The sequence below is a fragment of the Periplaneta americana genome, chromosome 7 (assembly GCF_040183065.1).
Source record: "Periplaneta americana isolate PAMFEO1 chromosome 7, P.americana_PAMFEO1_priV1, whole genome shotgun sequence".
NCBI classification, from domain to species: domain Eukaryota; kingdom Metazoa; phylum Arthropoda; class Insecta; order Blattodea; family Blattidae; genus Periplaneta; species Periplaneta americana.
The window spans coordinates 43253979-43266154 of NC_091123.1; the positions used below are offsets into that span (position 1 = coordinate 43253979).

Genomic DNA, 12176 nt, shown 5'->3' on the forward strand with positions numbered 1-12176 from the left:
AGTTTTAGATTTGTATTTGAAGAATGAACTTCAGTCTTATTTGCCTACCCATTTCATAAGTGCTAGCCATACACTTAGTTTTCTTGCTATAACTGATTTTCTTAATGTCATAAAGAAATCTCCAACAGCATCAAGGATCCATCACCCAACACTTACTAAGTGTTCAGCATTATGGAATGCGTCTAGGAGACCCAAATTCTCAGAAATTATGTAAGATGTCTTGAAATATTCATTAAAGTTTTCTTGCCCAACTCAATGGAATTCTCAAATATTGCAATTCAAACATGATATAAACAGTATATGTGAAAAACTGGGATTGGCAACCTTCAAAGATGTTGAGTTTCATTACCTTGAAGAATATTGTGCAGTTCTGAAACCCATTGCCGTAGCCGTTGATTTAATGCAAAATGAGAAGATGTGCTATTACAGCAAACTTCTATCCACATTAATTTCCCTAAAAAACAGATTACATATTATGTAATCTAGTAATCTACGCCATCTATTCCAAGTAACTCCAATCCTAATGAGTTTGCTTTCATCAAGATTTAAAGCAATGTTTGATCTGATCTTAGAAGCAAATTGAGCTATTTTGGCAGCTTGTTTCCACCCATCATTTAAGATGAGATAGCTACCTGACACTGCCTCACCAAATGATAAGAAAAGTATACAGAATATGTGTGTGAAATCAGCTGAGCAGTTCTCGCTACACCATTGGTCAGTTCAGATGATGAAGATGATGAAAACAATTTTTATGTTTTCAACTCAAGTACAACAGAGTTTGAAAAGCAAAAAGAAAAGAACTTGTCTACTGCGGAGTATGAGCTCATACAATTCTTCAATGGCAAAGGGACAACCCTGTGCTCTCTAGAGAATTACCCAACAGTGAAACAAGCTTTTATAAAGTATAATACAAGTTTGTGTTCCTCTGTGCCTGTAGAAAGCATGTTCTGTTTTGCAGGATTTATTCATTCACCAGCAAGGGGATCCTTACCTGATGAACTTTTTGAGAAACTGGCTTTTTTTGAAAGGAAGCAGTAATTATTCATTGTTGACTGGGAAAAGAAAGAATGTTCAGTTATAGTGTTTATATAAAACTTCGAGTTAAAAATAATTTTAATGTTAATATAATATTTTAGATTTTCGGTAATATTCTTATTTCTTTATATATTGTATTGGGTATTTGAAATACAAATATATTTTGAGTATTTGAAATACAAATTTATTTTGGTTATTTTTTTTAAAGTATTTTGTATTTGTATTTCAAATACTATTCTTTGAAGTATTTTGTATTTGTATTTGAAATACTTGGATGTCAGTATTTTGCCCAGCCCTGATTATAGGCTCGTTGCATAATGTACTATTCATTATTTCTTGTTAGAATCGAAGCTTCACTGGTGTACACAACTGCCGGCCTTATAATTGATTTATTTATTTAATAATAACATATACATAAAAACGTTACATTAAAATACCCCGAAAGAGCAAAGCTCGTGTTCGGGGACAGTTCCGTTACATAGATACACATACTTTGTAGACAAAATACTTCAGAAAAAAGCTCACATAAAGATTGTAATAAAATTAGTAAATAATAATACTAATAATAACTGAGTGAAAAAAGAGACGATGTTTAGATTGATGGATTAATATTAAATTATTATTAGTAGTATAATTAGTGCAGGTCATGTTGATATAGTAACCAAGATAAAATAGAAAAATACACTTAGGATAGAAATAAACTTGTTTTACAATACATGGTACATCATATATATACAGGAAAGTCTGTCATATAAATTTTTAAATTCTGGATCTGAAAATTTCATTGCTTAAAGTAGTCAATTCTGGATGAAATTTTATTATCGAATTATATAGCCGTGGACCATAATTTGTACTGTGTAGTAAAGCAGCAGATGTGAAATAGAATGGTTTGGTAAATTGAGGCATTGACATGGGAAAGGTCGTAACTGCCAAAAATTCGAATTTTTAGGTTTTTCATTGAGAAGGTAGTAAATGGCCATGCCAATGGCACAGAGCAGGTAGTATGTCCGTATGTAATGAAACGAAGTTGGAAACGTAGTCACTAGATGTTGTAAGTTGTATGTGCACAGCTGTTGGCGCGGAGAAGGTAGTAACTCCTTTTACAACATCAGAGTGTGTCTAGACAAATATGGGCTGATAACTGTGCAGGGCAGAATAAGAATCGGATGATTCTGATGGTCCTGATTTACATTATTGCCAAGAAACATTTTGATTCAGTGGACTTGAAATTCCTGGTTTCAGAACATCCCTACATGCCATGTGATAGGGAATTTGGCATCATAGAGAAAAGAAAAAAAAAAAAAAAAGATGCAAGGCCATGGTTCCAGAAGAGGTAAGGCCTAATAATGTAACAATGACGAAGGATGAGGATTTCTTCGACTTTTCTGCAGAATGTGACAAGTTTTTGAATACAACGCCTATCAAAATCAGCACCCTCAACTGGATTAGACTCTCAAGAGCTGATTTTCCTCTAATAAAAACAAGATAGTCATTTAATGACCTTGAAATGTGGACAGAGCACAGGATTTTTAAGAAAGGACAGTCATTAACGTCAATCACTAACTTGCAGTGCTTGCAACACCTTGAAAGAAGACCAGTCGTCCCTGATGCTAAAAAGAGAGACTTGTTATCTATGTTAGACTTCCTCGATGAAAAGTATCATGCATTTTACCGAAAAATTTGTGCATTATGTATAAATAACGTTAATTCTCAGTTTGGGTAAGGAGTGATTTCAATGTTGTATTTTCATAAAATAGGATTTCACAGATAAATCTGTGCCAGACTTTTCAAATTTCATATGTAACACAAACATGAGTGTATACCTTTCATTTAAAGCAGTTTCTGTAATAATGTAAGTGAGAAAGTGTTCATAAATTTGTTTTTTGCTTCCCCTGAAAAAATTTTGTTTTTGGAAGTTACTACCTTTCCCATGTCAGCGCCTCAATTATTTTTTTCGCAGATGTAGTGAAGTAAATTTCAATAGTTTTCCGAGTCCAAACAGACACATATTACTTTCCAATATTCTTGATTTTATTTCTGACGTTATATCATTATTATTTGTTATTATTGTGCCTAAGTATTTGAAACTTGTACTGTTTTCAAATTCATGTTGATAAAATATAAAGTTATTTTGTATCTCTACCAATCTTTAGAAGTTTTCATATTACGTCATCACTTTAAGTTTAATCATGGCATCATGGAAAAGCAGCAAAGTTGCGTTAGCAAAATTTATTACAGCACTGTGTAAGGATCATTAAACCATATCAGTAGTTAAAAATTAAAATCGGGAGATATCTGGGAAGAATGATTAAATCTGGGGACATTTCGGGACGAATTTTGTCCAGGGGCAGAAAAAGCAAAATTTGGGGACTGTCCCCGGGAAACGGGGATGTCTGGTAATCTTAGTATGTATAGCCATTTTAGCCATTTCCTTTGCCAGTGGTGTAGCCAGGAATTTAAGATGGAGGGAAGATCAAGTTTTGGGAACATCACTTGGCAAATCTGGCTATAACTTAAATGCAACATATTTAAAAGACAATAATAACTTATTATTGTTTAATACTATGAAATTTAAAATCAATTTAGACTCCTCAAAAGTTGTTAAAAGCAAAATCCATTCTCCGTTGTTGCATGGTGAATCAACATGCCATTGTCCTCAGAAAGTCTGTATAGCATACAGTTTGGCTTTGTAGGATTCAAACTATTATTACAGTACTATTTATTACAAAATAAAACCATTTTTAAAAGACTGGATTAATACCAGTACCGTAATTTATTAACAAGACAGGATGAATAAAATATATCATAATGTATATAGAATACAAAATAAATAGATACAAATGTAAAATTGTTTAGCACATAAATAGTGAATATTCAAACATTTGCAAAATTTTAAATTACGATTATAAATATGTCAAGTCCAAAAATATCTCTTTACATTCAAATCTGAAAAGAGAATGAATATTCAGGCATTTCCATAGCTGATACATCATTAAGTCCATCACCAAATTCAGCTCCATGTCTCAGACTATCTGCAAAATTTTCTAGTCTAGAATAAATATGAGCCAAAGCTTCCATCTTGTGAAGTATGAAGTCAGGCGCAATATTTTTGTTCTGGGATTCATTTTCGTGAACAGTGTATAAACGCTGTAGGTTTAAACTCAGCATCTCAAGCTGCACATCGGCCAATTCTCTCAGTAATACAATATTGGCTGCCATGTAACCCTGGGGACGTACTGCTTGAAGAACATGTCTCATCGTCTCTAGGGCATCTGCTCGAAGTTTCTGTACAGAGTATTGACTGAAAAAGTATATACAGTCTTAGTATATTAACTAGCCGTACCAGTGCACTCCGCTGCACCCGTTAGAAATAAATATAAAGTAATTACATAATTAAAATAGGACATTTGATCCAGGGAACATTCGTGTTTGATAGAAGGCTAAATCGTTTAATATGTTACTTAATTTAAATTGCATCCAAATAATTAAAATGCGATCATTTTGGTCCAGAGACACTCATTTGGTGCAATGACAATTCCTTTAACATGTTTCTTAATTTTTATTACATGCAACCAAAGTTTAATGAAGATTGACATCATTTATATTTAATGTGTATATTTTATTTTACTTGTTATAGGTTTCCATTGAATTATGGTAATAACTTAATTTTAACCCTTGTTTTCTTCGTATTCAGTAAATGGCGCTTGGCCCACTATGGTTCTGAACCCTTCAAATTACTTAAATTATGTTATATAATATTACATATTATGTTATGTTATATTATATTATATTATATTATATTATATTATATTATATTATATTATATTATATTACATTATATTATATTATATTATATTCCAATGGTGAAATAATAATTAATAATACAAATCGGTTAATTTAGCTTCCGATATTACTTCATACAAACACAGAAACATTCTCTGTAGGCTATCTTTCATAGCTTTCGATTGTTGCTGTCCAAGGTCCCTTATAGACAAAGTCATTTGTTTTTTAATTCGTTACACGGCCTTAGATGGCAGTTATTTTACTTTTAAAACTCATTTATCTCATTAAATATCAGTCCTATCAAAATTTTTCAAGGAATAAAACTTATCGCAAATTATTTTTAAAGAAACTTTTGTTATGTAACATTTTTCACAAAAATCAATAAGCGAGATATTTCGGTTTATTTAATTCAGGCCCCCTTATAACCCCCCTTTTAAATAATATATTTTGAATTCCATATAGCCTAAAATCTAAGTTACAAGGAACTTAATTTATATTCCAATTTTCATCGAAATCCGTTCAGCCATTATTGCGTGAAAAGGTAACAAACATACAAACAGACAGACAGACAGACAGACATACAAACAAAAATTTCAAAAAAGCGATTTTCGGTTTCAGGATAGTTAATTATATATGTTAGGACCAATTATTTTTGGAAAATCGAAAATTACCAGAAAAATTTCGGATACAGATTTATTATTAGTATAGATAATCAGTCAACTGATACATGATTTCAATTTTTTATGTGAAACATTTATGTTCGAGATACAAAAAGAGAAAAATTGTTACGTTTTGACATGACAGGTTTACTCTAACGTCACTCGTGATACATAGAAACAGAAGTGTAAGATGAATTTCAACCACATTGTCCACCTCACTCCAGTCTCTATTTAATGTGTCTGTTTTCCCCTCAATGGGCGATATTTTATTACAATCATCTCACAACCAATTAGCTAGTCTACTAAATTGAGACTCATTCTGCTTGTGGTTTTCCTAAAGTACTTACTAAAACAAATGTTGGAATGAGCCCTAAAATAAGTGGTCCACGGGTCTACATCTTCCCTACATAAATTTCGACATATTCCACATTAAATTCATCTGAAAATCAGAGCTTTGATTTTTGCATTGTGTCATATTCGGTACTTCAAGGTCATCTTATTCGAATGTCACTTGCACAACGCAAGGGCTCTGATAACTTCTCTTGCGAGGACTGTGGAGGCCTCCCTCTCCCCACTCGCTACTCAAGCTTCTAACATCTTCGGCTATTCTGCCCTGTTGCTCTTCTGTCATTCCTCGACCCTCCCTCCTCCCCTTCATGTCATAGCTATATAGCCTAGGTTACGTCCGTTTTCGTCTTGTCCCTTTGAAATTCTCTGATGTTTCTTCAAACGAAACGGCGAAAATTTGAGTAAGAAAGTGGCCCACAGACTTGAAGCTCACATTGACACTTCCTCTCAGCCCCAATTTTCCTAGCAGGGACGCATTTTCGCGTACCTTTTAATTGTTTCTCATTCATTCATCTATTCATTAATTCATCCATCCATTTATTCATTCACTCTCCTTCATTGGTTCATTCAGTTCTGATTTTCCACCTAATAGTCATGGAAATATTGGGTATGGTACATGGTTTATGTGACTATCAGTACCTATCCTGAACAAAATTAATCTAGTCCCTACCATCATATCCCATCTTCATCAAATCCATTTTAATATTATTCTCCCATCTATGTCTCGACCTCCTCGGCCTCAGGTCTCCCAACTAACACTATATGCATTTCTGGATTCACCCATACATGTTACATGTCCTGCCCACCTCAAACGTCTGGATTTAATATTCCTAATTATGTTAGATGAAGAACACAATGCATACCGGTACAGTTCTGCATTGTGTAACTTTCTCCATTCTCCTGTAACTTCATCCCTCTTAGTCCCAAATATTTTCCTAAGTACCTTATTCTCGAACATTCTTAAACTCTGTTCCTCTCTCAAAGCGAGACTCCAAGTTTCACAATCATACAGAACAACTGGTAATATAACTATTTTATAAATTCTGACTTTCAGTTTTTCTTGGAAAGCCGACTAAATGACAAAAGCTTCTCAACTGAATAGTAGCAGTTGCCCTGGTTGGCACAGGCAGTATAACGCTGGTATAACGGTAGGGTGTGTTTTAGTGTGTCTGTATATTCCTAATAAAATTCTCAACACAAGATCAATTTCAGAACACGCTCACTATTTGACTCCACTTTTCAACGTGCAAACACACCTCTACAACAGGCAGCGATATCTAGATGATGCCAGGATCTAATAGGCTCTGATGATGGTGTACAGTATACACCAAAACAGCTGTAAGCCACAAGTGCTTATATAATTAACACTAGTAAGTTTGCCATTTTATCAATCATTTGTAACTATATTTTATGCCCTTACCTGTCAATATTTTCCTCATAAAAGGCAAGATAGCTGTACAACTCACTGAGGTCTATAATTGCATTCGTGTATTCCATAGGATGATCTTTCAGAGTGCCCAGCGTTTCTTTTCGCTTCACCCATGAATAATAAGTAAACAGAAAAAGTGATCGAGCTTGTTCTGTGGACTGAATCATATCTGCAGACACAAGCTTTTCTTCCTCAGAGAGGTCAAGGGAGTGGAAAAGCAGGAGATTTTCTTCATCATCATTTTGCTTTTTAGTTTCAAAGTCCAGTTTTACCTCTGTGTCACCTGAATCTTTGTTAATTTCAAATGAGTTTGAGCCTTTGAGCTCAGGATTTTCAAAAATCATACCTACTTCTTCAATAATTAAAGATTCTGTTGTAGTAATGTCTCCAACAATACTTGGAGCTTCTTCCTGAGGTTCTGATTTTTCAACTTCTGGCGATATTACAGATGTAATATTTGTATTTTCGGTTGGTTGACTTTCTTTTAGTCCTGATTCAGGCTTCATTCCTGAGTGAGGAGAATCAGATTGGTTTTCAGATAACAGTGTATTTTTATCCATATGTTGTTCATATGTCTTGTTTTTGAAAGCTTTGTATTTAGTATGAGTGCCTGGTAAGAGCATTTCAAATGGAAGCAACCATTGATTATTAAGAAATTCATTTGATTCCCGGCAAAATAAGGACATAAATCGAGTCTTTGATATGCAAAATAAAGCCAAGCCATATTTCACCCAACACTTCGCAATATCTGCAAATTTTAGTCGAATATCTTCCTGCCTGTAACAAAAAGTTGAACTTATGACTATAGAGTAATGAAAGAGTTAAAAATTTTATTTTAAACTGTAACTTAGTTCCGTAATTGACTAGAATAATATGTATACTCTTTTAATGAGCTACAATTCTGTGGTTCAGTGCAAGAACCTGGTAGCTAGCATGTAATAAGAAATGAGAAAATATGCTTTAAAGTTCTGAGTATTTGCCGTGTAGTATTGCAGTAAATAATGTTGTGTATGATTGAACGTTAATAACACTTAAAGTAATAGGAATAGCTTTCCATAGACCAAGAATTGTCACTGTCGGATGAATGTATTTTTTTTAAATACTGAAAATAGTAGTTACCGGTACATGGTTCTTGCATGCTAGGTCAAGATTGTGTATGATAATAACAAGATATAAGAGTGAATGGGTTTCATTTATTGAAAGATATTAGTAAGGTTGTTAATGAATGTACTCATAAATCATCATGTTTTCATCTTATGAAAGGGACATGTGAGAAATATCTATTCTAGTTGTACAAAATTTAAAACAATGAAAGTATTTCAAGAATATGTATGATAAGACTTTCTTGTGTTAAATTCTAAAGTACCTTGTTTACATGTTTCGACCTATTTATGGGTCATCCTCAGAACTGGTCGTTGTTGGTCTTGGCACCTCTTGTTTTGCTTCCTGTGAGGGTGTGTTCGTGTGTTATAATGTAGAGTCAAAGAATGTGTGTGCTCTGAAATTGAGTTGTGTGTTGAGAATTTCGTTGGGGTGTGTTTTCGTGTGTCTGCATAGAACAATATGAAATATACATACACACGAAAACACACCCCAATGAAATTCTCAACACACAACTCAATTTCAGAACACACACACTCTTTGACTCTACATTATACCACACGAACACACCCTCACAGGAAACAAAACAAGAGGTGCCAAGACCAACAACGACCAGTTTTGAGGATGACCCATAAATAGGTCGAAACATGTAAACAAGGTATGTTAGAATTTAACACAAGAAAGTCTTATCATACATATTCCGAAGTGATACAGTGTTAAAAGTTCTGTAATCAAGATGTATATTTCAAGAAGTTTAAAGAAAACATTTGTTCCTTTCTATGTGGATGCTTACAATTATAGGGTCCTACACAGCTAACACAACATAAATTTAATCTACATCGGAATCACTGCTCTGCTCAAAATCACTGTCTACAATTCTGTTGGGCTGAACGACTTTTCCACCTCTGAGATTTTTCATTGGTAGAGCAGCAGCCTGTAGATTATTGTATAATGCCGGTAAAATTCAGGTACCATATGAACCTCAACAAAAATCTTAAATCAGCAAGTTTAGCTGATGAAATTCGTCGATCCCTGATAGGAGAGATCAGGTGACCTACTATACACTCACAACCTTAGCTTGGCATTTCAGGAACACTTCTTGCCTTCTTTAGAGAGATCATGGGCATGGGCTACAAAATAACAACTACCAGGGGCCTGTTTCTCAAAACTCATGGACTAGTATTACTAGTCTGTACAGTAGTAATATTAGTTTATTTTACAAGTCTGTGTTTCTAGAAACTACAAGGGTAAAGTAGTAGTTACCAGTTCACAGACTAGTAATATTAGTCGATTTTACCAGTTCATAAGTGATTCTGTTTCTCAAACTGCTAATCTAGTTGATTATACTAGTATTCAACGGAAATATTCCTACAAGACTCTAAAGACTGGTGATTTCTATATTATCAGTTACCAGTGACAACCTTTCTCAGATAATCAAAACAAAATATTGTATTTTTTTTTTAATACATGTGGTATAGTGATCCCGATTGAAGTGATGAAGTTGTAGTGAGAAGAGCTAAAACTATATCGAGAAAGAACAATTATTATTCCTTTACAGGAGCATTTATTTAAATATAATGAACAGTTTAGGTAAAGTGCTGAAAAGCTTGGAGTCAGCCTTGGTAGCGTACTTGTTATAGCGCTGGCCTTCTATGTTCGAGGTTGCAGGTTCGATCCCGACCTAGGTTGATGGCATTTAAGTGTGTTTAAATGTGACAGGCTCATGTTAGTAGATTTACTGGCATGTAAAAGAACTCCTGCGGGACAAAATTCCGGCACACTGGCGACGCTGATATAACCTCTGCAGTTGTGAGCATCGTTACATAAAACAATATTTTAAATTTTGTAAAGCTTGGAGAGTTGTTAAATACAGTGGAACCGGCCATAACAAGACATATAATGGAAGTCATGCATTATCAGCAAAGCTTCAAATACAAATTGCTCTACAAATTGGGATGTTGATTATTTTCCAATGCTATCAGGTCTTTCTGTCCTAGACCAGCAACACATGCAGAATATTTTCCTAATAATCTAATACCACTTCATCAACTGCGGTGAATTTTGCTGGCTTTCCTCCTCCACTGCCAGTTCTTCTGGCATTGTCAACTTTAGCCTACAAATTAAATATAAAACAACACTAATTTATGAATAGATCAAATGTAAAACTGAAAAAAAAAATTAGCGAATTTTTCATTAAGTTACAAGTGGCATTCATGTCGGCAGTAGACACACTAACTACATATGTTTATTTTATGATACCAAGCCTAGTATATACAGTCACGAAGCTCAATACGTAGTAAATATGCATCCATAGATAGTTGCTAACCACTAGGATTGCTAATATCGCATCATTACATACAATGCGAAATAGTACCGGCACAGTCTATTGTTCCTAGCACCCTCACAACTCAAGCTTAGTGACTGTATATACTAGACTGTGATGGTACTGTGAACTTGAATTGGTACTCATCAAAGGTGCTTTCTTAATGTTGGGCCAGTAAGTGTCCCTCTAAAGTATGCATAATCTTTGTTCTGAGGTATCAGTTCCATAGCCTCACATATTACAACATTTTTTTGTCCATTCGTGTACTTTATAATTGTTTCTTATTATGCTTTAAAAAGCACCGAATAGTATATCCTTTCATTCATTAATCATATTGAGTACAGTTAATTTGCTTTCAATTGATGGAATTTTAACCGAAAAGAGAAATCAAAACCAAAACACAAAAAACTTAGCCTTCTAACATCAAATAACAATACCTACCAATGACTATAAACAAATGAACTCAATCGGCTGACTAGTGAAACAGATCATGTGACTAGTGTAAAATTGTCACAAGTTACTAGACTGGTAAAATAGTTTGAGAAACAGAATCTACTAGAGCTGGTGAAATATACTCTGGTAACTGGTAACTGGTGAACTATTAAACTAGTATTTTTGAGAAACAGACCCCAGGAGTGCCTGAATGGATTCTATATCTTGCAGCCTTTTGAAAGTTCACCATTTTCCCTTCAGTGTTTACAACACAAGTTTTTACTCTATTTCAGCAACAGAAACAAATGCTGTTTCGTTCATGTGTAAGCTTACCATTAGACTTTCATGTTTGAAGTATAATGTGTGTATGCTTTCATCATTGTTTGAGATAGAAGAAGAATTACTATTTTCACCGGGTGACTGTAACTCATCACCTTTGTCTTCATCTGTAAACAACGTATACTAGTATTGTATAATAATTACTCTTCAAATAATACTGTATGTTATTATTGGCGAATCACTGCAATCTATGGAATAAAAATAACCACACATATGTACCTTTCTATATTATTTTATCTACTGCGATCAGCAAATTTCTTACAACTTGTCTGTTTTCTTTCACTATCTTTATCATGTTGCTACAGTACTGGTATGTAGTTACGGTGTTCTTGCACAACTCCCTTGATATGATGCAAGAAATACGTAATAATTATATACTCTGATTGAGGTTCTGGTATATCTGTTACCAGGCAATTCAACTCACTTGACGATATGTGTCTTGTTGGTATGTAGTACTACCAGATTTCAGTTCCTTCATTATCCCATGCAGGGTAAAATTAAATAAAATTGCTAACAGAGCATCTCCTTGGCGAAGATGGTATTTGGAGAATATTTTCGTGGAGCAATGCCATTTCTCCTTCAGAAATATTTCATTCACTATACTACAAGCAATACAAATCCAACAAGGTTCACTTTTTAGCAAGATAAAGTACAATGATCGCCATTAAGGAAATGTTGTGCTGGTTCTTGAGAGCACATAGTGCAAGTGCTTTGACATTCCTGCTCT

The 12176-nt window shown here is 34.0% G+C and overlaps 1 protein-coding gene across 1 annotated transcript; it reads right to left on the reverse strand.

Moving 5' to 3' along the window:
- Positions 1 to 2792: 2792 nt before the first annotated feature.
- Positions 2793 to 11654, reverse strand: LOC138703078 (KIF-binding protein-like). The gene is made up of 2 exons (XM_069830638.1): positions 7246 to 11654; positions 2793 to 4336 (listed from the first exon to the last, which is right to left on the reverse strand). The coding sequence occupies exons 1-2, from the start codon at positions 7938 to 7940 to the stop codon at positions 3976 to 3978; spliced, it is 1056 nt and encodes a 351-aa protein (XP_069686739.1). The 5' UTR covers positions 7941 to 11654; the 3' UTR covers positions 2793 to 3975.
- Positions 11655 to 12176: the final 522 nt, after the last annotated feature.

What these genes read in the sequence shown, in the direction of transcription:
- LOC138703078 (XM_069830638.1), bottom strand. Translation starts at nt 7,940, where the DNA reads ATGTCCTTATTTTGCCGGGAATCAAATGAATTTCTTAATAATCAATGG. An exon ending in TATGAGGAAAATATTGACAG is followed by an intron (nt 4,337 to 7,245) that starts GTAAGGGCATAA and finishes ATACTTTTTCAG; the next exon opens with TCAATACTCTGTACAGAAAC.